This window comes from Bubalus kerabau, chromosome 4 (assembly GCF_029407905.1).
Source record: "Bubalus kerabau isolate K-KA32 ecotype Philippines breed swamp buffalo chromosome 4, PCC_UOA_SB_1v2, whole genome shotgun sequence".
NCBI classification, from domain to species: Eukaryota; Metazoa; Chordata; class Mammalia; order Artiodactyla; family Bovidae; genus Bubalus; species Bubalus kerabau.
Window position 1 is genome coordinate 44218608 of NC_073627.1, and position 23224 is coordinate 44241831.

Below are 23224 nucleotides of genomic sequence, written 5' to 3' on the forward strand. Positions count from 1 at the left end.
GGTCACATTTCCCCTCTTTACCTGTGACAGCATTCATGCGTCTTCCCGGGAATCTTTTCGAAGAGACTACCAATATTCCAAACACTCAGCGCTCAGATTTCTCCAGAATACGCTCGTTCTTCTTGGGAATGATTTCATTCACAGTCCCCTCCCCTTAAATAGTTTTCCTTTCCTTGTTTATCTTTGCATCCCCAAATTCAGTTCCATGACACACGTAAAGGTTTAGTAAACGCTCAGGTTTTAGCTTCTTTGAGGGACTGCTTATCCGCCCCATCACATCACCTTTATGCCCTCCCCCACCTCTCTCGGAATCAGAGATTACCGTGTGCTACCCCCTCTTCTAGCCTGCAGACTGCAAAAAGGGAAAGTCCTGGGGGAGTGGGGGTAGATTCCATTGGGATGGGAGCGAAGAAGGCCCGTGCCAAAGTAGAGTCCCCATGTCCCAGAACGGTGACCCCCCCCCCCCAAAGGAGGAAATACTCGGTCCCCTAGACCTCCTTTATCCTCCATCAAGGAAGGCAGCTTGATCTTCGGCTCCCCCTCCTCCCCCCCCAGGCCTCCAATCTACACGGCAGCCTTGGAGGAATAGGCACCAGATTCGGACACCTCTCTCCTCGGTGGGTACCTCGTTCCTACCCTGGCATCGCCACCTCCCAGGGCAGAAGGGCGAGCGGGAGCAGACCCTATGAGTCATGTCCTAGGCCTGCAGTTGACGAGGGAAGCGCCGCCTCTCCTAGGGCCCCTTCTCTCCCCCTTTCCCCTCCTGCTGCCAGATGCTGCGCAGCGATCGCCGATTCCCCTTCACCAGTTCGGCGGGGTAAGGGTCCCCTTGGAGGCTCCTCCCAGCACAGGAGATGCTGGGGAGAGACTTGGGGGATCCCGCTCTCGGCAGGTTGCAACCTGGGTGAAGGCGGACCCGGAGCCCTGGCGAGTCAGCCTGGCAAGGGAGCCTGACCTGGGGCAGCACTCGGGGAAGAGAAGATGGGGAGGCCGGGGCGGGCAGCGAGGCCGGGAGTTGCCGGGAGAGGGGCAGGGGGCGGCCCTTTTCCAGGAATTTCCGGGGATCAAGTTACAGCGTTGGCGGAGGGAGAGCGGAGTGGGACGCGAGGCCCTGCGGCGGACTGGGCCCCCTCGCCCCCTCGCCCCCTCCTGCAGCAGTTCCTCGGCCGCACGGTGGGGTCCCTGCACACACTGACCCCGTGTGGCGGGGCCGCTCAGCGCCCCCCGGCTGCTCTGTTATGGTAGGGCCGCCTCAACCCCGAGTTGTCGTCGGGTCTCCACGGCCTCGAGTTATCGTAGGAACTATCCGACCCCGAGTTATTGTAGGGTCTGCGCGGACTCGGGTCCCCCCAGACGGGACTCCCCGCCCTCACTTGGAGGCCGAGGGGTCTCCCAGGCCTCGAGTCGTCCTAGGGACGCCCCGGGCCCGGGTGATTGTGGGTTCGCCCCGGCCCCCGGTAATTGTCTCATCCCCGTGGCCCGCGGTGGTCGTAGCGTCCCGGAGGCCACGGGCTCCCGTAGGCTCCCCGTGGCCCCGAGTTATAGTCGGGACCCCTCGGTCGCGGGTGATTGTCGGGTCTCCACGGGCCCGGGTCGCCGGGGCGCATCAGGCCTCCGCGCCTTCTCAGGGCGCCCCGCAAGGACGCAGGCAAGATGAACATTCTGGCGCCGGTGCGGAGGGACCGCGTCCTGACGAAGCTGCCCCAGGTAGGCGCCAGGGCCACGTCGGGCTTCGGGCGGCGGTGGGTGTGGGCCGGGAGGCGGCGGCACCGGACCGGGCTTGGGCCCAACCCTGCCGCCCTGCTAGGCCAGCTGCTTCTGGGTGGTCCGTTCCCCACCCCCACCCTCCCGCTCCGCCCGGGGCTGCTCGGTGGCGGGCTGAGGGCCAGGAATGGGTGAGTCCCATTCTCTTCCACTCCACCCAGTGCCTGAGGAAGGAGGCCGCTTTGCACGTGCACAAAGACTTCCAGCCCCGCGTCACCTGCGCCTGCCAGGAGCACAGGACAGGCACCGTGGGGTGAGTTAGAGACACCCGGAAGGAAGAAACGGAGTCCCAGGAAACCTGCAGTCAAAGCAAGGGTGCAAAGCCAAGAGCTGCAGGCTCCATTTCGGTCCCTACCAGCCACACTGTTCCCCCTTAGCGTGCCCCTGTGCTCCTCTTCCTTCCAGCTGGCTTGGGGGAAGTCCTAAGAGATGGGGTTGGGTAGGAAGGTGGCAGTTTAATTCCTGACACAGGGAGGAGGTCCACCTTAAGGCTGTGGTCACCAGCCTAGCTCCCCACGCTCCATCTATTTGACCTCCAGGACAGTGAGCTGTCCTAGAGGGGTAAGTCCCATTGTGGGTTAAAAAAAGAGATAATACTATTAACAGTTGCCACCGTTAATTGAGCATGTACTGTGTGCCAGGCAGTGTGTTGCATATAATTATTGTCTTTTATTAAATGGAAAATAGCACTTTTAAGTTGTATTCTGGGGAGGGAGGGAGAGATGTTGGAATGTATGTGTGTGTGTGTGTTGAGGGGGAGGGGGTTGTTGTTTAGTCACTTGGTGGTGTCCAACTCTTTGTGACCCCATGGTTCCTCTGTCCCTGGAATTTCCCAGGCAAGAATACTGGAGTGGGCTGCCATATCCTTCTTCAGAGGATCTTCTCGACCAGGGATTGAACCTGGGTCTCCTGCTTGGCAGGCAGATTCTTTGCTACTGAGCCACTTGACCAATCCAGAATATAGGACATTTATTTCATTTTAACCTTCACAACAACCCAATAAAATGTGTGTTAAATCCCCACTAAACAGATGTTGAAACTGAGGCTCAGAGAAGCTAAGAAACTTGTCCTGAGTCACACAGCTAGTAAGTGAGAGCTGGGATGCAAAATCAGTCTCTCTGACACTGAAGCAGAAACACTCCTCCCTAGCACATCTGTTGAGGCCTGGTGTTTATGGTAATCTCAGCCCAGGAGCAGCTCCCTTTGTGGACCTGCCTGGGAGCACTGGGACTCTTCTGAGTGAAGGAGCTAGAGCTCACTCTTCCCGCCCACTCTTGTGTCCAGCAGATTTAAGATCTCCAAGGTCATTGTGGTGGGCGACCTGTCAGTGGGGAAGACTTGTCTCATTAATAGGTAAGAGGGTGCTGAAGCTGAGGGGGGTGAGCCCAAGCCTAGCCAGGCAGACTGGGCTCAGGACCAGAGCATCTGGTGCCCCCTCAGGTTCTGCAAAGACACCTTTGATAAGAACTACAAGGCCACCATCGGAGTGGACTTTGAGATGGAACGATTTGAGGTGTTGGGTATCCCGTTCAGTCTGCAGCTGTGAGTTCTTTCCCCACTCCTTCCCGCCCTTGCTTCTCCCAGCACCTGTTCCCCACCTCAGCCCCCAGCACCACCCTGCCCCACACATACCTGTGTTCTCCCCACCTTCCTCCCAGCTGGGACACCGCTGGACAGGAGAGGTTCAAGTGCATCGCATCAACCTACTACCGAGGAGCTCAAGGTAAGCACCAGGGTGAAGTGAGGTAGGTGGGTACACCTGGCCTCTAGCCTAGGGCTGGCGGGATTGTGGAAATGAGCCAGTAGCATCTTCCCCAACAATCTGCACCCGTTTTCTGCCACTCTTCCAGCCATCATCATTGTCTTCAACCTGAATGATGTGGCCTCCTTGGAGCATACCAAGTAAGTAAGCATGCTGAACTATAATGGGGGCTCTGAGAAGAGGAGGTTCAAAAAGAGGTGGGTCAGGAGTATGGAAGGGAAGGAGAAGAGTGCATCCAGGACCAGAGGGAGTGTCATTGGGCATAGAAGTGGGGAGAGCGTATCTGGCTCCCTCATCCCTTGCTGTCCACTGTCTCTGGCAGGCAGTGGCTAGCTGATGCGCTCAAGGAGAACGACCCTTCCAGCGTGCTTCTCTTCCTCGTGGGTTCCAAGAAGGACCTGAGTGTGAGTGTGCCAGTGGTGGGGGAGGACTTCCCATCTTGACGAGGGAAACCCCATGCCCAGCGTCTGACTCTGACTTTCCCTCAGACTCCTGCTCAGTATATACTGATGGAGAAAGATGCACTCAAGGTGGCCCAAGAGATGAAGGCCGAGTATTGGGCAGTCTCATCTCTCACTGGTGAGTCAGAGGCACCTGGCCTTCCTGCCTGCCTTGCCTCTCACTCCTACACCTCCAGCTGTGCCCCTCGGCCTGGAACCACCCCTGAGCTCCTATCTGCTCCCTGTGTCAGGTGAAAATGTCCGGGAGTTCTTCTTTCGTGTGGCGGCGCTGACCTTTGAGGTCAACGTGCTGGCTGAGCTGGAGAAATCGGGATCCCGGCGCATAGGGGATGTTGTCCGTGAGTGCCCACCTGGACGAGGGTGGCAGAGAGCTCAGGGACCCTCCATCCTTGCCTCACTTATTTCTCACCCTTCTTCAGGCATCAACAGTGATGACAGCAACCTCTACCTAACTGCCAGCAAGAAGAAGCCCACGTGTTGCCCATGATGGGTAGAGGACTGTCCAGAGACTGTCCGCCCTGGGGCACTGTGCCACCTTGACTCCCCCAGAACTCAACCCCTGGACATTTGCACTGACTGTTTTTCCAGACCAAAGAGCTGCCTCTCGGTGGCAGTATCCCTGGAGAGGTACTTGGGACCATGCTAGTCACCTCCTGCCCCCAGGCACCGTGTCAAAACCTGGATGCCCCTCTCTCTCCAAGGTGCCCAGTGGGGGGAGTTAAGAGGGCCCTGCTGCTCTTACTCAGCTGCTGGGCCCTCTAGGTTTCAGGATGCTTAATGGTCCTAGACTCACACTATGCCTTATGCATTAAAATTTCTGTTATTAGCAGGTTAGGGTCTGGAGTCCTTTGTGGGGGATCAGGGATGTGGAATGGGCAGGGCTATATGGTCATCTTAGGACTGGAGCCTTCTGCTGTGATTCTGGCCATCTTGGCCTCTGGGCAGGACTCAGGCAGGCTGGGAACTCAGGGACCACGTGTAGAGGGATGCACTTGGCCCTCACTGGATAACATCTGAGCGACCTTTGAGATCTTTAAGAGCCCTTTTCCTGTGGTCCCTTCCCCGCAAATGTCTCCTGCTACTTGGTGCTTATACGTAAGTCTACCATTGGATATTTTTTTTCACCTTCTTCCTGCCTTTTAAAAAATACTTCTCTAAGAAGTATTTTTTTAGAGTATGGAACACAGTGAAAAGTGAGTTTTGGGTGCTTTGTGGGGTTGAACAGAAGGCCCAGGAAGGTAGAGGGAGGGCTCTTACTTAGATGTGCTGATAACATCTAACTATATTAGTGATATAAACATAAAATTATGAGTAGCACATTTTTATATTTTAAAACAGTTAAAAACTAAATTGGATTAAAAATAAGACATTTTTCCCACTTCAAAAAAAAGATGTGCTCTAAGCAGGAGGATCTGCGTTTGAAACCTTGCTGTACATGTTGGACATTCAGACAAGTCACTTCTGCTCTGTGCCTTAGTTTCACCTCTATTGTTATTTTCTTTTGTGGGGAATGTGTGCTGAGCAGTTTATGGGATCTGAGTTCCCTGACCAGAGATTGAACCCAGGCCACGGCAGTGAAAGACTGGAATCCTAACTGGGAGTTCCCCAGTTGCCTCCTCTGTAAAGGAGGAGCACGTTCATCATTCATTTCATGGATGAAATAAGATAAAGCACTAATACATACATGCATGCTGCTGCTGCTGCTGCTGCTAAGTCGCTTCAGTCGTGTCCGACTCTGTGCGACCCCATAGACGGCGGCCCACCAGGCTCCCCCGTCCCTGGGATTCTCCAGGCAAGAACACTGGAGTGGGTTGCCATTTCCTTCTCCAATGCATGAAAGGGAAAAGTGAAAGTGAAGTCGCTCAGTCATGTCCGACTCTTCGCGACCCCATGGTCTGCAGCCTACCAGGCTCCTCCCTCCATGGGATTTTCCAGGCAAGAGTACTGGAGTGGGGTGCCATTGGGCGCATGCTAAGTCACTTCAGTCGTGTCTGAGGCTTAGCGACCCCATGGACTGTAGCCTGCCAGCTTCCTCTGTCCATAGGATTCTCCAAGCAAGAAGACTGGAGTGGATTGTCATGCTCTCCTCCAGGGGATCTTCCCAACCCAGGGACGGGTTCTTTACCACTTGCGCCACCTGGGACGGCTTAAAAACCTTAACTATTATAATAACAGTTTGGGTGAAGAGTGACCAAGAACTTGGCTCCCCATTGACATCTGACCCAGAGCCAGAGATTGGCTGGAAGTGTCTCAGATATTTGGGCCGCGAAAGGAAGGACACCTGTGGGCTGGTGTCATCATCCTAAGAGGCCAAGACAGGAACATCAATTCTAGTTCCCAGTAAGCAACCCCTCTGTCCTTTGCTACCGTTCTTACCTGCTACGCTATTCTGGAAGAGTTGGCTTTTCTGCACACTCGCCCGTCCCCTTCCTCGCTCCTCCGACTCCATGTTGACATCTATATTGGGCAGTATTGCCACTGGGACAGGGAGCCCCATAGAAGTAGGAGGGGGTGCTTAGGGTGGGGGCCATCGCGGGGCTTGGGATCAGGTATCACGTCTTCTTTCGCTGGGCTCCCGTGGAGGGGCCTGCTGGGGGAGAGAAAGAGCGAGCCCGGCCTCCCGCCAGGGAAGGAGAGACCCTGAAATCCTGGATGGAGGACTGGAGATTGATGGGAGTAGCTCCCCAGGCGGACGCGCACGGACCCGAGTGCAGATTGGGGGCGGGGCTAAGGGCTGCGTCTGGGTTCGGAAGGATTGGGAGGGGCCGGGAGGTTGAGAGAATAGCTGGGGCGGGGCCAAGAACGGGGTTGGGGTGGGGCTAGGTTCTGGGGGTAGGACTAAGCCGGGGGCCGATCTGGAGAGGAACTAGGGATGGGACTGAGGGCAGGGCCTGAGCGGCCGAGCTAAAGTTTAGGCCTGATATACGGGGGAGGTGCTAAGGTTAAAGTGGAACAAAGAGAGAGGGGCCCGGAAGGAGCTAGGAGGCCCCGGATGAAGAGCGCCGCTGAAGCTCAGACTTGGGCTAAGACAACGCAGCCTAGAACAGAGGGAGAGGGGAGACTGGGCAAGCATGAGGCGGAGTTAAGGGCCGGACTGGGGCGAAGCTGAGATTGGGGTTTACAGTGGGCTCGGCCAAGCTGAGGTTCAGGGTTGGACTTATGCGTGGAAGACTCTTGTAGAGACGAAGAACTAGACAGAGATATGTGGGTCAGGACGACACTGAGGATTGAAAGGTGGACTAAGGAAAAAACTGAGGACGATACCAGCTCGTGGGACGAGAGCAGCACGGGTAAAGAGGGGGCGTGGCAGATTAGGGGAGGGCTTCCAGCTGGAGGGCGTGGCACGGGGGACTGGCCTGAGAACCCAAGGAGGAGGTGGAACCAGAGAGCCCGACGAAGGAGGCGGGGCCAAAGGCTGACTGGGGCGGAGTTAGGGCCTGGGGGCGGGCTCACTCGAGACTTGGACCAATGATTGGGCAATAGGGACAGGAGAGCTGGAGAACCGCTTGCGGGTTGGACTGGGGTTGTCTGGTTTGAGCCAGAACTACGACCTCTAGTTGTAGGGGTGGGAGGTGTTGCTGTGCCTCAGCCGCTAAGCAGGAAGTGGAGGGTTTGGCTGGAACCCTTGGTCCAGTCGCTGGGGTTGGGGCCGGCGGTTCCATTGACTTTAGGGCAGGAAAAATCTAGAAGTTCCACTAGTGACATCACTATCGCCTCCAGAGGTGGGCGGGGCCAGGGCGGCATTTCCAAGGAAACCGGAGCTGCCCTTCCTAGCTCCCTCTTCCCTCCTTCCCTTCCTTGATTTTTCCCTCCCTTCCTTCCTCCTTCCCCCCTCCCTACCTCCCTCCCCCGTTCAGCTGCTCGGGCGCCCGACCGGGAACCCTAACCCCTGTGCCGCAAGGGCAGGGGGAGCTCCTCAGCTCGCAGGACTGGGAGGACTGTACAAATGAGCATCACCTGTGAGTTTTGAGTTAGGTCCCTGTACCTCGATTGATGTCCTACTGAGAAAGAGACCTCAAGTTTCCCTCTTCCTTTTAAGCTCTCTCTCATTGAATTCCACTCATTCATTATGGGGTCTCCCCTATGGCCATCTTCAATCACTTCTGCTGCAGGAGCTCCAGATTGCTGCTTCAGCTGGAAACTAGAGCAGATTGTCTTCCTCAGATCTGAGAAGGGTTATTAAATCCTTCCCCTTGGCATTAGAGTCATGACCGTCAAGGCTTCTTGCGGATATGGGGGGAGGGGCGGTTAGTCAGTGGACCCTGCATATAAGCCTCTTCCATAGTGACTCTGTTGAGAGCAAGCAGAGTTTGAATCCTGATCCTGGCTCAGGTCACTCTGGCCTGACCTTTAGGGTACAGGCTGGATAAAGGAGGCTGTGGAGTCAGGATTGAGTAAAACCAGAGGGTGAGGAATTGGCTATGTTAGAGGTGAAAAGCAGTTGTAGTGGGAAGTGATAGCTGGCAGGACAGGTTTTGGATAGGAACCACAAGTAGAGAGGCTGAAAGAGCATAGATTATGGAGCCAAGAAAATTGGATTTGAATCCTACCTCTGTCATCTATTAACTTATTTCTTTGGACAAGTTACTTATTGTAAGTCTCTGTGTCCCCATCCATAAAATGTGCTTTGGTGAGGATTTAGAATCAATGGCATATTTTAAAAGCCCAGCACAGTGCCTGACCCTGGAAAAATGCTCATCCAAGGTCAATTTTCTTTGCCCAGAAAAGTCCCCAGATTTGAACCCTGGACAGAATCTCCAATGCCACAGCTTCTTGTGGCACCAGTAGGGCTTTGTTTTCTTCTACTCGTGTTCATTCAGTCAACCAACTGGGGGACCAGTTATGTCATGATGGAGAGTTTGCACCTCATCCTGAAGGTAGTGGAATGCTATTAAAGAGGAGGAACGTGGTGAACCAGTTTGGCTGCATTGTGAGGAGTGGATGTAGGGAGTGAGACAGAAGTTAGGGAGGCCAGGTGGGAGGCTACTCCAGCTGTGTCAGAGATAATTGATAGGTCTGAATCAGAGTCAGATGTGGGGACAAGCAGGCATGGCAAGACTTGGTCATTGAGTTGGTGAGAAGTGAGGCAAAGGATGATCCCTAGATTTCTAGCTGAGGTGTCTGTTGCTCTCTGAAATGGAAGTTACAAGAGACAGTGTTTCATGAAGGGTAGGGAGAAGATGCTGGGTTCATATGACATGTGCTGGTCTGATGTTTTGAGAATATCGGAGAGGACATAGGCTATGTGCTCAGGAAAGCAGTATGCATTGGAGATCGAGATTTATGTCATTTTATTAATGGATGTTGAAACCATGGAAATGGATAACATTATCCAAGACAAGCCTGTAGAGTCTTCTGAGAAGGAGGCCAGCAAAAGAACCCTGGTCATCACCAATTTAAGGAGTACAGGCCAGCAAAGACGTTAGGAAAGAATGAAAAGCTAGGAAGAAAGAGATGAGAGAGGTGTGTCATAAGAGCCAAAAGAAGAGTCTGCAGAAGAAAGAGGTTGATTAATCAACAGCGTCAGTGAGATGAGACAAAAAGAAGGTCACTGGGTTTAGCTATTAGATCACTGGTGGCCTTTGCCTGGGCTGTTCTGATAGAAGGGCAGGGATGGCTGCCATGCTGTAGGTGGCTGGAGAAGACAAAGGTCAAGACACTGAAGGTAGGGACTGGGCCTTTGCTGGTGCCTAGTGAAGCTGTCCGATACATCTGTTAAATGAGGGAGTGAAAAGGAAGAAGGGTGGCTATGCAGTTACATAAGGAGAAATAGGGTTCACAGAATGTTTTGTTTGAAAATGTTCATAGCCTGTAAGAAGAAAAACAAACATGAAAGAGGCAGAAGGTGAGAATTCTGTCCGGGACCTGGAGTTCAGACACTTGGGCAAGGAGGAAGGAGGGACACTTCCCCAGGCTAGAAGTCGATGGGGGTGGGAGCAGCCAGGGATGAAGCCCACGAAATAATGTGTTGAGAGGAACAGTCACAGGGTACAAATTTCCAGGGAAGCATTCAGAGTTTCATTCATTTGAGCACTTCCTGTGCCGTGGAAAACAGATGGAGCTGACCAGAGACCTGCAGAAGGATGACCAAGTACCACTGAAGGCCCAGCTGAAGTCCCAAAGCAATCATCTCCTTTCCTTAAGCAGGACTCAGTCCGGTACCCTCAAAGGACAAAGCTAATTGTAGGAAGGAAAAGGAAGTGCAGATTTTACTCTGTGGTTGCTGATGGAGCTGCTGTCGTGTTGGAGTTTCGTTTGGGGACACCCTGGGACAATCCCTAACCTGAAACTGTCCCTTCTTACCTAGACTCTGGCTCACTCCTCTTCTTCCCTCCAGATCCTACTCCTATTATGCTTCTTCCAAGAAGCCCCGTGCCCCCAGTTTCAGTGGGTGTCCTTGCTCCCACAGGCCTTCCTCCCCACCCTGTCCCTCCCTATCAGGGTCTGCCTCACACCGTCCTGAACTGTTACACAGACTGTGTCTCCTCTCCTCATCCCCTCCCCCAGCCCCTGTTGAGAGCAGGGACTATTGTCTTTTAAAGGCTGCATCTCCTGGGGGCTGTCCCTGGAGCTTCTCCAGAGCTGTTTTCTGAGTGAAAGCCATGGGGTGGGGCTGCTGCTACCTCTGTGTACTCTCTCAGATATAAACAGGTTGCCCAGCTGGGGGAGAGGACACCTGCTGGCTAGTGTGGAGTCCAGCACAGATGCTTCTACTTTATCCTCTGAAGGTGGGTCCTCCTTCAAGTGGGGGCGGGGTGTGTGGAAATCTCTGGCCCCAGGGGTTAGGCAGGAGGGAGGGAGGTGTTTGGTCCTGAAAGGGTCACCGAGCTGCCCTACCCCAGCCCCTTCTCGTGCCCCGCAGAGAGTGCCACCCCTTTCCTCTGTACAGCCCTTTATGGTGCACAAATATCTGTGACATGTGTGAACTGAGTCCTCTCAACAACCCTGCAAAAGGGGCATTACCATCATTCCGTTTTTGTGAGTATGGAAATGAAGGCTCAGAGAAGTCAAGTAACTTGCCCCTAGGTCACCCAACTCAACTTGGACTCAGGCCTGACTACAAATTCAGGGCAGTTGCCTCTCTGCTGCCCTTTGCTGCAGTTCAGCAGTGCTGGAGGAACCCTGAGGCAGTGGTGATGGTGTTCCAAGGTGCTGCCTCCCAGGCAGGACTCTTATTCCCCTGCCATTGGAGAAGGCCGTGGGAGGAAAGGAAGCACAAAGGGAGGCCATGAAGTGGATCAGGGCGGGGAGGCGCGGGGTGGGGGAGGGGTGCGGTATGCGGGACCCAGGCCCCCACAGCCTGGTGGGGGGAAGGGAAGGGACGAGGAAGGTGGGGGAAGGCTCAGACCAAGCTTCTGTCTCACCTCTCAAGTCCTTTAAGGTCACCTGGAGTAACTTTAAGGCCAGGCTGAGTTAACTGCTGGCTGGAGGCCAGTATGAAGTCTTGCTCCAGTTCTACCCCGTGTCGGGGCTGGATAAAGGCACAGTCCTCCTGGTCTGTTCTGAGGGAGTCAGCCAGCCACAGCACCCCAAGCCAGGCAGCCCTGGAACTCACGAGTACCCGGAGCCGAGGTTCAGGGGGAACCTGCAGGAAGGTGCCCTGTCCCTTCATGGGCTTATGTTGTAGATGGTGGCCCAAGGATTACGCCACTGGGGCCTTAGGCAGGGTCAGAGGTGAGGTGGTGCGAGTGAAGGCTGGGCGAGACCAGTGTGCGTACAGGCTTGATGCATCCTAGCTAAAGAGGCAGGCATCTTTCCTCGGGGGCCTCCCCTAATTCCAGTCATCTCTTGGCAGCTTCTCCCCTGTGCCACCTACAAGGTTGTTCAAGTTTGTGGCTCTAAGGACTGGGGAGAGAATGGATGGGGAATGGGAACTTGAGGGAACAGGGAGTCTGAGAAAGGGGAAACAAGTGAGGGTGAGACAGGCATTGCAGGGAGAAGAGGCTTAGAGAAGAGAGGAAGAAGAGACAGAAGCCCAGGGGCATGACGCGGTGGGGGTGGTGGGGGGTGGCGCTCAGTCAGGCTCCTCCCTGGCTCAAGCCGGCCTGCTCTAGCGGGGCCCTGGGGCTGAAGCGGCTTCAAAGGCTGGGAGGGGCGGAACATCGGTCTCCCCTCTGGGCCTGTGCTGAGTGGAACCAAAGATGCCGCTGGCTCCCCTCGGTCCTCCACTCCCCAAGTTACTCTGCGCACACGGGGTCAGCTGACAACTCTGAGCACTGGGTGAGGGGCAGGTGGGAGTCAGTGGAGGGTCCTGGGAAAGTGGGGGTCCCACAGAAGGCAGGGGAGGGAAAGAGGCAGGTGTTACCAGATAGCATGGGGCTGGTGGGGACCTTGGTGAGACACTGTCCTGGAAGTCTGCAAGGAGCAGGCAGATTCACATGCAATGGGCTGGGGAGAGGAGAGGCTGAGACCTAGGTGCTGTTGGGCTGAGTTACTGCTACCAAGCAGTAACCAAGTGACTGTCCAAGTAACAAGGACAGCTGTGTGTGCATCTGTGGGTGGATGGCCCTGGCAGTCCAGTAGGGTTAGGACTCAATGCTTTCAATGCTGGAGCCCTCGGGTTCAATCCCTCGTCGGGGGAACTAAGATCCCACAAGCTGCACAGTTGAGGCCAAAAACAAAACAACTGTGGGGGAGGGAGGGTGGTAGCAGCGGGGGAACCCGATGAAACCTTTAGATTGAGCTGTGAGAGGGGAGATCCAGGTGTGCTGCCGTGGGCGCCGTGTGACCCAGGCCCTTCCCCCCTCAGGTGAATTCAAGAACACCGACAGGTGCTGCTGGAAACACAAGTGTGCTGGGCACATCGTCCGCCCCTTCTCCCCTGACTGTGTCCACCACGACGTGCACCTGCACTCTCTCAGCCACTGCGACTGTGACTCGAGGTAAGGCCCCCTCCTCGGGAGACCCACAGCCCAGGAATCTCTCCTGGGCAGACCCAGACCCAAAATGTCCACTGGGGCTCCCTGTGTCAGCTCTGCCCTCCCGGCCCCAGCTTTGTAAGCCCAGCTCTGCTCCAGGGGCCGTGGGGCAGTCTTCCGGCAGCCTGGGCTGGGCACAGTGGAAGCCCGCTGTCCCTTAGGCTTCTCACTCTGGGCCCCTGGGGAGTCATGGAGGCATGGGAGCCAGGCTGAGTCCCCTGTGTGGCAGGCTGAAGGACTGCTCAGAGAAGACGAATAGCAGCTCTGGAGATGTGGGCCCAACCTGCTCCCGAGATGTGGACTCAACCTGTTTCGACATCATCCAGTCCCCATGCTTTGAGCTCATCCCAGAGGAAGAGTGTGTGGAGCGGTTCTGGTACAGCTGGTGAGTTCTGGCAGGTGGAAAGGGGACACTGGCCCCCACATTTTGTCAATCACCTTGCCCTGCCCTCCTCAATCATCTTTCCCTGCCCCCCTTCCTCGCAGGTGCAAGAGCTACAGGCCTGTCTCCGTGGCAGTGATCCACCACCCCATCCACCATGAGTGTGGGGCAGATGACCTAAACCAAGAAGAGGAGGAGGAGGAAGAGGAAAGCAAGCCTCCCATCCCGACCCAGGTGGGACCCACCCCCACTGACACCCCCACCGACAAAGGCATGAGCATGATCACGGGTGCCCCTGACTCAACAGCTCCCATCACCATCTGGCGTTCTGAAAGCCCCACTGGGAAGTCCCAGGGCAACAGGGTGATCAAGAAGATAAAGAAAAAAAAAGAGAAAGACAAGGAGGAGGAGACGGATGAAAAGGAAAAAGCAAAGGTGAAGAAAAAAGTCAAGAAGGGCAAGTTGACAAAGAAGAAAAGCCCAGTTAAATTGGAATCACCTCCGGACTTAAGCCGATCGTTAAGCCCAAGAGAGTTGGCCAGGATGTCAGAGTCCAGCCCAGACAGCCGGCAGGATCTGGAGAGTGAGGACAGTTACAATGACCCTGGGCGGGAGGAACCCTCCAGCGAGGATATTGTGGAGTCTTCATCACCCAGGAAGAGAGAGAAAAACGGGGTCCAGGTCAAGAAGCCCGGCTTGAAGACCTCGCCAGTCAAGAAGATCAACAAGAGGAGATCTCCCCCAGCATCAAACCCCAATCTCAGTTGAGGCGACCAGGGTGAAGAATAAATGCGATCAAGCCTGTAGCTGACCCCCTGCTTCTCTCTCCCTCCAACCTGGCTACTTGTGGGGACAGGGGGCGGGCTCTGGGCATGGCTGGAGCCAAAGGGCTAAGGGGCTGCGGGGGTTTCTGAAGGGCTGTCTGTCTTTCAAGAGAAGTCCAGAGAAGGTAGGTGGGTGGGCAGGGAAAGGGCAGAGCCCGTTTCTCTGTAACATCCTAGGTCCAGGTACAACTGGGTGGGAAGGCAACTTCCTGTCGACCAGGAGACAGGTCTGTGTGAAATTGACCTGGTGACGGGCAGTACTGTGTGCAGTGATACCCCTAATAAATTGAACCTTTTAACCCACTCTGTGCCACCGTGCCTGGCCTTTCCCTACTCTTAAGTGGCCCTGGGGAAGGTGCTGGTGGCATTGAAGGGAACACAGTCTTCCCAGCTGGTTGGCCCTGCTCCCGCTCAGCCCTTCTAAACTGTCCCCACCCCACCTTCTTTAAAAGATTTATATTTATTTTTTTTGGCTGCACTGGCTCTTTGGTGCTGTGCTCAGGCTTCTCATTGTGGTAGCTTCTCTGGTTGCGGAGCATGGGCTCAGTGGGATCTTCCCGGGCCAGAGATCGAACCCATGTCCCCCACGTCGGCAGGCATCAGGCAAGTCCCCCTTCTAGAAGCCTTTTATACTGAAGGGAAAGGAACTGAATTCCCGTCAGAAGGCAAGCTCCTCCCCACAACTCCTGCCCAGAAATGGCCAAAGGGATCTTGAATGAAGACGTCAGGTGGGAAGCCCACCAAGTATGGGCAGCAGTCCTCAGAGAAAAGGGAGGGGAAAGCCTTGCTTTCCCAGGGCTGAGACAAGACGTGAAGGGAACACAGGATCAATTCAGAACTAAAGAGGCAGCGGGCTAGACGAAGGGACCCTCGCCAGGGCTGTGTGGGCAGGACCAGGTGAGTGTAGGGCCTGTCCTGGGGCGACTCACGTAGAGGTCAGATCCCAAGGCCCAGTCAGCTAAAAGTGGGAAGAGGCACAGGGCTCAAGGGGAGAAACCCAGATTGACTTCTGGCCTCTCCCCGGCATGGCAGAGAAGACCAGAAGGTGGTGGACGGGGTGGCCGTGTGCGAGAAGCAACAGCTGTGCAAACATTTACTGAGGTGTGATGAGGTCCCAGCCGCTGGACTGACCGTCACACCTTTTATCTCAGTCCTCACAGCTGCCCTGCTGAGGCGGGTATCCTCCTCTCTGTTACAGACAAGAAAGCTTGCCCAAGGTCACAGTGCTGTGATCCTAGGCGGTCTGATGCAGAAGCCACCTGCTCCTCTGTGAGTCACCACCTCTCTGAAGGCCTGGAGTCAGGGGAGCCTGCAGAGCTCCCGACACAGCTTTGAAAGCTCCCCCTCAAGAGCCAGAGACTTGGGAGAGAGAGGCTGTCAGGTGCTCTGTAGAAACACTGTTTATTCAAATGACAGGCAGGAAGCGGTGGCAGCAAGGGGTGAGGGCAGCCAGGTGGGGGCTGGGCAGGTCAGCACTGCTCCCCTACATCCCTCGTCATCCTGCTTCGACAGCCACCCTGCTGTTGGCACCAGGGTGGAAGTACTCGCCCTCCTGTCCCAAACTGAATAAATAGCATCCCTCTCCCCACAAGCGCGGGGGAGACTCACGTGCTGAACTTGGCCCCGCCGCAGCCCAGAGTCAGGGGAGGGCAGAAGCCCAAAATGGCTTGTAGGGAGCAGAGCACAAAACTCCACTCTCACCTTCTTCTTCCTCTTCTTCCTCCCTGCCACACGCCGCTCCCAGCCTGGTCCCAGGACAGGCGGTCAGTGAGGGCCTGGAGGGGAGGACTGTTGCCTAGCGCACACTGAGCTCAAGTTCGCAAGGCCATCTAGCCTGTCGCCCATCCAGGCTGACCACCAAAGAGAACGTCAATTCACGCCACTTTATGGACAGAAAAGGAGGGGCAGGGAGTGAGGCAGTGGGCAGCCAGGTCTCTCCCAGCCTCAGAGGTAACCAGAGTCCTAGGAGCAGGCGCCCTACCGATCCATCTCGTCCAGGAGTGGGGTGGCATCGCCAGCAATAGACATGGGGGTGCTTTCGATCATAGGGCTGGGGGAGGGCCGAGGGGTCAGCCGCTGCTTCTGTTTCCGCCGCTCGGCCTCCTTCTCCTGCAGCCACTGTTCTGCCATCTTGCCCCAGTCGATGGCTGCATGGCTGTTGGACCTGGAGGGAGAACCAGGGTGTGTGATAAAGGACTTGACTCGGCCTGCGGCTCGCCAGAAGAAAGCCCACCCTGCAGTCCCCGGGAGCCTCCATTCCCGCAGAGATGGATCTCACATCTATGGACAGCAGTGTTCTTCTGGCTCCTCCCAGAGCCCAGTCCTCCGGGGGACACCACCTGGCTTACGGTTGTCAGGAGACCCAGAGCGCCCACCTCGACTAACGACCTGTCTACTGTCGGTTTACTCACTTTGGCTGCTGCTGCCGTTGCCGGGAGCTGGAGGAGGGCTGGGGCTGGGCCTGGGCAGACTGTGGGGTGGTGCTGGCCTGCAGCTGGTGGTACTGTGGCGTGGTGATGGGTTGGCTGGGCGTTGTGTAGGAGTAGCTGGGGGTCATTAGTGGTGTGGCCACTGGCTGCTGGGCTGGTGTTGGGAATACCTGGAGAAGGGTGATAGTTGAGTTTAGGTTGGGCTTTGTGTTTATTTGCTCTTCTGGTAAATTTCTGACAAGCTGAAAATCTGGGCTCTGCACAAAGCCTTCCGGCTGACCCTCTCCTGAGCAGGGTGTGATTCTGAGCAGTGGAGGCAGGCCAACAGCAGGGCCCACTACTTGACCACTCGAGTCTAGAGGCTTGAGGGCTTGGGTTCCAAGATCCCAAAAGACTCCGTGGAATGGTCAGAACTTCTCTTACTCCCCTTCCCCTCAGTTGGCCCGAGAACAAGGAACATCTATTGGAGACAGCTCCTGATGCTGTGGCAGTCCCACCTGCTGTGGAGGCCCTTGTGGTGGGCCCTGCAGAGCCCAGTCTACGGACACAGGCTGGTGAAGGATGACCGTCCCCTTTCACCCTTCCCCACCCTCTGCAGGGCTTTTCTTCCCCAGGCCACGTACGTGGTAAGCACTGCTGCCCCCTCCGCTGCCACCGTAGCCATACTGGCTGGAGGCCCACTGCGCTGGGGTGGCATTAGGGTTCTGGCCCTGGCCCGTCACAGCAGCAATGGCATTGAACATCTGCGAGGTCATGTTCTGGGGCAGGGCGTTCACAGCCCGTGTCAGATCTGTAAGCACAAGAGGTGGAGATGGGCATGTTAGGGGACAGCCCTTCCAGCTCCATCCCTCTCACCCCTAGGCCTGGCATGAGCTCCTTACCTGCAAGGTTGATGTTGGCTGGGGTAGCATTGATAGAAGCAGGTGTTCGGGTCCTGCTGCTGCTACTGGGGGTGATACCTAAAAGAAATGGCCCGAGTGAGAAGTCTCTCCAGAAACCTACTTCCAGTTTCACAACTTAGGGAGCTGGGAGAGGTACAAAGAAGAGAGGGTGCAAAGAAGGGCAGCTGGGGGAATTCCCTGGCAGTCCAGTGGTTGGAACTCTTGCCTTTTCACTGCTGAGAGCCTGGGTTCAATCTCTGATCAGGGAACTAAGATCCCACAGCTGCACAGTGTAGCCAAATAAATACATAAGTTAAAAAAAAAAGGGGGAAGTTGTCTAGGCAAAGAGGATGGAGGGCCTTCCTGATGTGAGGAGGAGGGAGTTGGAGTTGAGCTACAGTGGCAGCCTAGGCCTCCCCTTCTGCCAGAGTTAGTGTCTGTCTCCACTCAGTGCTCAGCTGTCCCTCAACTACACTCTGGAAGTCACAGAGAGCAGAGCTCACCTGGCACAGGATCCTGATAGTGGTCCTTAAACCATCTGAAAAGGCCGTTCACAGTAGGGAAGACTTGGCCCCGGTACCGGAATCCTTCTGGAGTCACAGTTACGTATTCTATCCTGGGATTTTGGAAGGAAACATGCATCAGATCCCACTTGTGGCCAGCTGCGAGCGAGTGGCCAGAGCAGATCTCCACCACGTGAAGTAGCCACACTGGGTGCTAGGGGGAGGAGAGATAGAAGAGCCAGTCCCTGGCCATGGAAAAGGAGGCTGCACTCTGGCGAGGTGAGGAGGCACAGAGAAGCCCAGACAAGGCCTGGAGTCAGCAGCCCCAGGCGTGCTCTCTACAGGCTGCCACAAGGCTCGCTGGGGGCCGGTCACCACCCTGGGCTGCCGTGTGATGGCACCACACAGCCGGCGAGGGGGGAACAGACATCAGTGTTGGGGTGGGGGGCCTTCCCGGGCAGCCAAACACAGTGGTCCATGAGCCGAATGAGGTCCAAGTGCCTCTTGAGGGTGGCTGGTTGGTCCTCATTTAACACTTTGCCAGAGCAGAGAGTAGATAAGAGGTTCTGGCTTCAGATCCAGTTCCAATACTGGCTCTGCCAACTCACCACCTATATGGTTTTGTACCAAGTTACTGAGGTGAATCTCAGCCTCATTTGTGAAAAGAGGATGATAACACTTAAATCTATAGCGTTTAACCTACGAGCAGTAAACAAGATGGTGTGTGTAAGGCACTCATCGCGATGCTGAAAGCGGACGGTGCTCGGTCGAGCACAGCTGTCGCCAGCCAGCACTAGTATGCCGCTGTTCTCACTCAGATGAAGATGAAACCTGCTTCTTGCACCATAAGAAGTCTGTGACCCTTTCCATGGGAAGCTATCACGTGGCCTCTGCCCCTGGTTAAAGTCCTCTGTTCAACTGCTCCTCATGGAACAGTTTCCAGCCCCCACATGGATGGCAGCCCTGGCTGCCAGCTTCCGGAAGCACGCTGGTGAATCAGAAACAAGCATGATATTCCAGAAGTGCTCACGATGGTGCAGGGTTCAGAGCTGCTTGTCCTCTGAGCACCTCCTAATGGAGCCCACTCTGGGCATTGTGTGCATGCGTGGTCCAGGACCGAGAGCAGAGAAGCACAGACTGAGGCCAAGATGGCAGTGGGATGCGGGAGTGCAGAAGGCAAGTCTAGCCATCAGTCTGGGTAACAGACACAACAAAGGAGGTTGAGGGAGACAGGACTTGGTCTGGTGCAGTGTGAGTGCTGGAGGGACGCGGATATCGGAATACCGAGGGAGGCCAGCCTGGCTGGCACACACAGAAGGGAGCAGAGCAGGCCGGCGACTGGAAAAAGAGATGCCCTCCAGGCCTACCCCACCTTCAGCACACGCTCACCACAGCAGCAGGGAGCCACTGCTGAGGGTAAAGGCCCTGGTGAGGGTGAAACGGAGGACAGAGCAGCGTGCTGGCCCCCATCTCTGCCTGTTGGGTGGAGAGAGGGTCCAGTGGTTTCCATCACTCCCTGGCAAGGAGAAGAGGTGAAGGGACCTCCTCTTTCACCCGGTTGATTAAAGCGCCTTTCTTATCCAGTCTTTGCCTTTTGCCTCTAAAGCATCACCCTCTGTCCCCACCTCCAACCTCCAGCTCCACTCGAAACAGGTAAGAGGGGAAAGGCAGTCAAGCAGAACCAGAGAGAGTACTGTTCGGGGCCTGCAAGCCTATCTGTGGACCCCAGCGGCAGCACCTTCTCAGCACCAGTGCTCACCTGGGTTTACCCCGGGGCTGGTATCCCAGTAGGAACTTGCCGGGCAGTTCCTTGCAGGCACAGATGAAATAGGGAATGAAGGTGGGCTTCTCCTTCTTAGTTTTGATGAGCAGCTCCTCTAATTTCTGGGGGTAGAATGAGGGGGAGAGGTTGGGATAGCAGCATGCTTGGTACACAATGTCTGGCCTCACACACCATGTACACTTCCTTCACCAGCGCAGCATCCCCTACACTGAAGGGAAACCAGACATCCTTAAGTGACTGGGAGGGGTCATCCCTCGCAGGGCCCTGGGCTCACCTTACGGTCCCCACCGCTGCAGTCCTGATAATACTTGTGGTTTAGAAGGTCCCGGGCAAAAGATGCCATAGGCTGAACATAGCGGGCAACAATCTCATCCAAGTCTTCAAACTCCTGTGGGAAGAAGGTGAAGGCCCCGAGTGTCACATTCTGAACTGAGATCCAGCCTTTCAAGTCCACTGGGAAGAGAACCCAAGGAGGGGAGGAATTCCCCCAGCCCTCCTGCTGTAGCCTCATTCTGCTGCAATGTCCCTTCAACTTACCCATCTGTGTGAGTTGGGTCTAATTGTATTAGCTTACAAGACACAAAATCCCTTACATTTTTTTAAATTTATTTGGCTACACTGGGTCTTTGTTATTGAGGCATGAGTGCACCCGCTCAGTAGCTGCTGTGGGGAGGTTTAGTTGCTCTGAGGCATGTAGGATCTTAATTCTTCAACCAGGGATCAAAATCACACCCCTGCATTGTAAGGCAGATTCTTAACTGCTGGACCACCAGTGAAGTGAAGTGAAATTCTCTCAGTCGTGTTAGACTCTCTATGACCACGTGGACTATACAGTCCGTGGAGTTCTCCAGGCAGAATACTGGAGTGGGTAGTTATTCCCTTCTCCAGGGGATCTTCCCAACCCAGGTCTCCAGCATTGCAGGTGGATTCTGAGCCACCTGGTGCTGAGCCACCAGGGAAGTCCATAAAAGCCTTTAAATCATAACTTTAGTTCTCCCTTAGTGCTTGGGAACAGTAAGGGCCTTCATAAAATTTCTCTCCACTGAACAGAGAAATTTGGCCTGTGTCTGCTTGAGGACACAAGCACTTGCATGTGTATCTTCTCCTCTTCCTCCAGTGGTTCTCTAGATAGTCTATTTTAGAATTTGGAGGACAGAAAAAGAAATACGATATACACAAAATTGCTGTCAAATTACTCATTTCGTAAGGGCCCTGAGTTTTGCTGTCCTGAGTAGCTAGAATACATACAATGCACACCCAAGTGACTACCATGGAAGGGGCTTGCTTCTGGAAGCAGGAGTGGGGATGCTAGAGTGTGCAGGGGCTGCCTCTTACCTCACTGTTGATCCACAGGGTGGCTCCCAGGCTGAAGGCATTTTCCTTGCCTTCTTCCCGCACATCCACGTGCTGGTAGATGCCGTCACTGACCTTCCAGGTCACTGTCAGGTGATTCTCGCCCTTGCTGCTCGGTCGGATGATCACGTCACCCTGGTCCATAGTTTCCATCATTTTTTCTGCTTGCTTAAAATTTATATTATGGAAGGATGGGTGTGCAATCACTCGCTTGATATACGCTGAAGAGGGCAGGAAAGAAGCATAGGTCAGTTGATGGGATGGGGAGACAGCCCAATGAGACAAGCCATGGCTAAATTTCTCATCCACTACTAAATTCTGAGACTTTCACCCCCTCTGGGTGTGAAGGATGTGTTAACCTGGGCTCCTAGGGTGCTGGGAGAATGAAATTTTAGGAGTCCCAATGCATTAGCAAAGAAAATGTGACCCAAGAAGACCCTGGCACCCAGCCTGGCCTATGACTCCCTTTCCTGCTGCCTTGGCCTCAGCCCCTCAGAGCTGAGCATTCACTCCCACTGGGAAGCCGAGTAGTCAGCACGTGCATCCTGGGGAGGGAGGGCTGCCAGGACTCGGGGTGCACAGGCATGGCTGGGAGCACTCACTGGTCCGCTGCTGCTTCCGCTTCATGTCCTCCTCCTGCTTGTGGTCTGCTGCTTCGGCGTCAAAGTCATAGTAGGTGTCCTTGGGCAGTTTCCACTCATTGTTCCTGTCCATGAGGTCTGAGGTGCGGCAGGTCAGGTCTGCACTAAACTTCTCGATGTCAATCTTCATGATGCGGCAGTGAACAGTCATTCCCACCTAGATCCACAGAACATTTGAGCTGGGACAGAGATGGTCTAGCCCGATGCCCCGTTTTACATGTGAGGACAGCGAAGTCCAGGCAGAAAGGTGGACAGACTGTCCAGAGCCAGCCACTACTGAGCATCAGGATAGCAGGAGTTCCGGGCTGAGTTTGGTCCGCAGACTAGTTTGTGCCAAGTACTGATGCCTCCTGCTCTAGGCAGAAACACCAACTGGAGTCCCCTGGGATCTGTCACTGGCACTATTCTCTTTCCCCATAAAGTTGCCCAATTACTGTTCCTAGGGTGTGAGCCAAGTCTGGCTGCCCTTTTTGGAGGAAATGCAAAGTAACAGTTTTTCTATACTCTCCCCCTGATTTGAGCCCTTCTGTTTTAAGAGTGACAAAACCCAGTCAATTTCCACAGCTCTCTTGGAAACTGCCCTAGCTCCATTTACAGGTATACCTCGCAGACATTCCAAGTTCAGTTCCAGACCACCACAATAAAGCAAACATCATAATGAAGTGAGTCACTAGAATTTTTTAGTTTCCTAGAACATATAAGAGTTATGATCACAATATAGTCTATTAAGTGTGCAACACTTTTTTTTAACAGTTATGTTTAAAAAAAATTAAATATATTAATTAAAATTTCTTTTATTGATAAAAAAAGGCAAACCATCACCTGAGCCTTTAGCGAGTCCAAATCTTTTTGCAACACTAACATCAAAGATTACTGATCACAGATCACCCTGACAAATATAATTAAAAAGTGTGAAATACTGTGAGAATTGGCACAAATAAATGTAGCACAGAGACATGAAGTGATCAAATGCTGTTGGAAAAAATGGTACTAATAGATTTGCTCAATGCAGGGTTACTACCAACTTTAAATTTGTTTAAAAACAAAAAAACAAAAAAACAACGGTATCTGTGAAGGGCAATAAAATGAGGGATGCCTGTGTTAGGAATGTCTTTCCCCAGCCTTCCTAAGTCCATGGTTCTCAGGGGTTCACGACACTTAGAACCAGAGATTTGGCAGATCTGGTACCACTAGCAGATGTCACTAACAGGATGATCCTGGAAAAGGCACTCAAACTTCTCTGAAACCAGAATACAAATATTCCCTTTTCCATTGGACTAGCAGATTTGAGACAACATATATAAATATCAAGGGCTGGAATCCAGCGTGTGCATAATAAATGGCAGCTCTGGCAAGAGAAACCAGAACAGAAAGGGAGCTCAGCCTTTCTGCTTCACAGAATGGAATGCCAGGCCGTGCTTCCTGCCCGCCAGACTAAACCATGGCTTCCAACACAGGACGGGCTGGCAACTTGATGAAATTTCACAAAAGCAGTGAACAATAACTGTTCCTCATTTGGGTAG

General features: G+C 54.4%; 3 protein-coding genes across 10 annotated transcripts in view; 2 read left to right on the forward strand and 1 right to left on the reverse strand.

Moving 5' to 3' along the window:
* Positions 1-752: 752 nt before the first annotated feature.
* Positions 753-4816, forward strand: RAB34 (RAB34, member RAS oncogene family). Of its 2 annotated transcripts, none has more exons than XM_055580115.1 (11): positions 753-817; positions 1495-1707; positions 1926-2017; positions 3049-3117; positions 3205-3306; positions 3423-3487; positions 3615-3666; positions 3849-3930; positions 4015-4105; positions 4218-4325; positions 4407-4816. In XM_055580115.1, exons 2-11 carry the CDS (start codon positions 1654-1656, stop codon positions 4472-4474), a joined length of 783 nt encoding a protein of 260 aa, XP_055436090.1. In that variant the 5' UTR covers positions 753-817; positions 1495-1653; the 3' UTR covers positions 4475-4816. The 2 variants fall into 2 exon arrangements, with proteins under 2 accessions (XP_055436090.1, XP_055436091.1); XM_055580116.1 differs by having other exon boundaries at positions 3052-3117.
* Positions 4817-6842: 2026 nt separating this feature from the next.
* On the forward strand, positions 6843-14415 carry PROCA1 (protein interacting with cyclin A1). 5 transcript variants are annotated; one of them, XM_055577132.1, is made up of 5 exons: positions 6844-7277; positions 10629-10715; positions 12737-12869; positions 13135-13290; positions 13392-14415. In XM_055577132.1, exons 1-5 carry the CDS (start codon positions 7190-7192, stop codon positions 14053-14055), a joined length of 1128 nt encoding a protein of 375 aa, XP_055433107.1. In that variant the 5' UTR covers positions 6844-7189; the 3' UTR covers positions 14056-14415. The 5 variants fall into 5 exon arrangements, with proteins under 5 accessions (XP_055433109.1, XP_055433107.1, XP_055433108.1 ...); XM_055577133.1 differs by lacking the exon at positions 6844-7277 and adding an exon at positions 7747-7946; XM_055577134.1 differs by lacking the exon at positions 10629-10715 and having other exon boundaries at positions 6843-7277.
* Positions 14416-15493: 1078 nt separating this feature from the next.
* The window catches only part of SUPT6H (SPT6 homolog, histone chaperone and transcription elongation factor), a 31240-nt gene continuing 23509 nt past the window's right edge, over positions 15494-23224 (reverse strand). For all 3 annotated transcript variants that reach the window (XM_055577129.1, XM_055577130.1, XM_055577131.1), the window contains 9 exons: positions 21663-21858; positions 21043-21281; positions 19982-20095; positions 19684-19808; positions 17925-18037; positions 17422-17499; positions 17164-17330; positions 16523-16710; positions 15494-16275 (listed from right to left, as the gene is read on the reverse strand). In XM_055577129.1, coding sequence (XP_055433104.1) covers positions 16089-16275; positions 16523-16710; positions 17164-17330; positions 17422-17499; positions 17925-18037; positions 19684-19808; positions 19982-20095; positions 21043-21281; positions 21663-21858 — 1407 coding nt within the window. In that variant the 3' untranslated portion in view covers positions 15494-16088. The remainder of the gene's footprint in view (positions 16276-16522; positions 16711-17163; positions 17331-17421; positions 17500-17924; positions 18038-19683; positions 19809-19981; positions 20096-21042; positions 21282-21662; positions 21859-23224) is intronic.

What these genes read in the sequence shown, in the direction of transcription:
- RAB34 (XM_055580115.1), top strand. Translation starts at nt 1,654, where the DNA reads ATGAACATTCTGGCGCCGGTGCGGAGGGACCGCGTCCTGACGAAGCTG. An exon ending in TCCTGACGAAGCTGCCCCAG is followed by an intron (nt 1,708 to 1,925) that starts GTAGGCGCCAGG and finishes CACTCCACCCAG; the next exon opens with TGCCTGAGGAAGGAGGCCGC. An exon ending in CTACTACCGAGGAGCTCAAG is followed by an intron (nt 3,488 to 3,614) that starts GTAAGCACCAGG and finishes CCACTCTTCCAG; the next exon opens with CCATCATCATTGTCTTCAAC.
- PROCA1 (XM_055577132.1), top strand. Translation starts at nt 7,190, where the DNA reads ATGTGGGTCAGGACGACACTGAGGATTGAAAGGTGGACTAAGGAAAAA. An exon ending in CACTGCGACTGTGACTCGAG is followed by an intron (nt 12,870 to 13,134) that starts GTAAGGCCCCCT and finishes CCTGTGTGGCAG; the next exon opens with GCTGAAGGACTGCTCAGAGA. An exon ending in GAGCGGTTCTGGTACAGCTG is followed by an intron (nt 13,291 to 13,391) that starts GTGAGTTCTGGC and finishes CCTTCCTCGCAG; the next exon opens with GTGCAAGAGCTACAGGCCTG.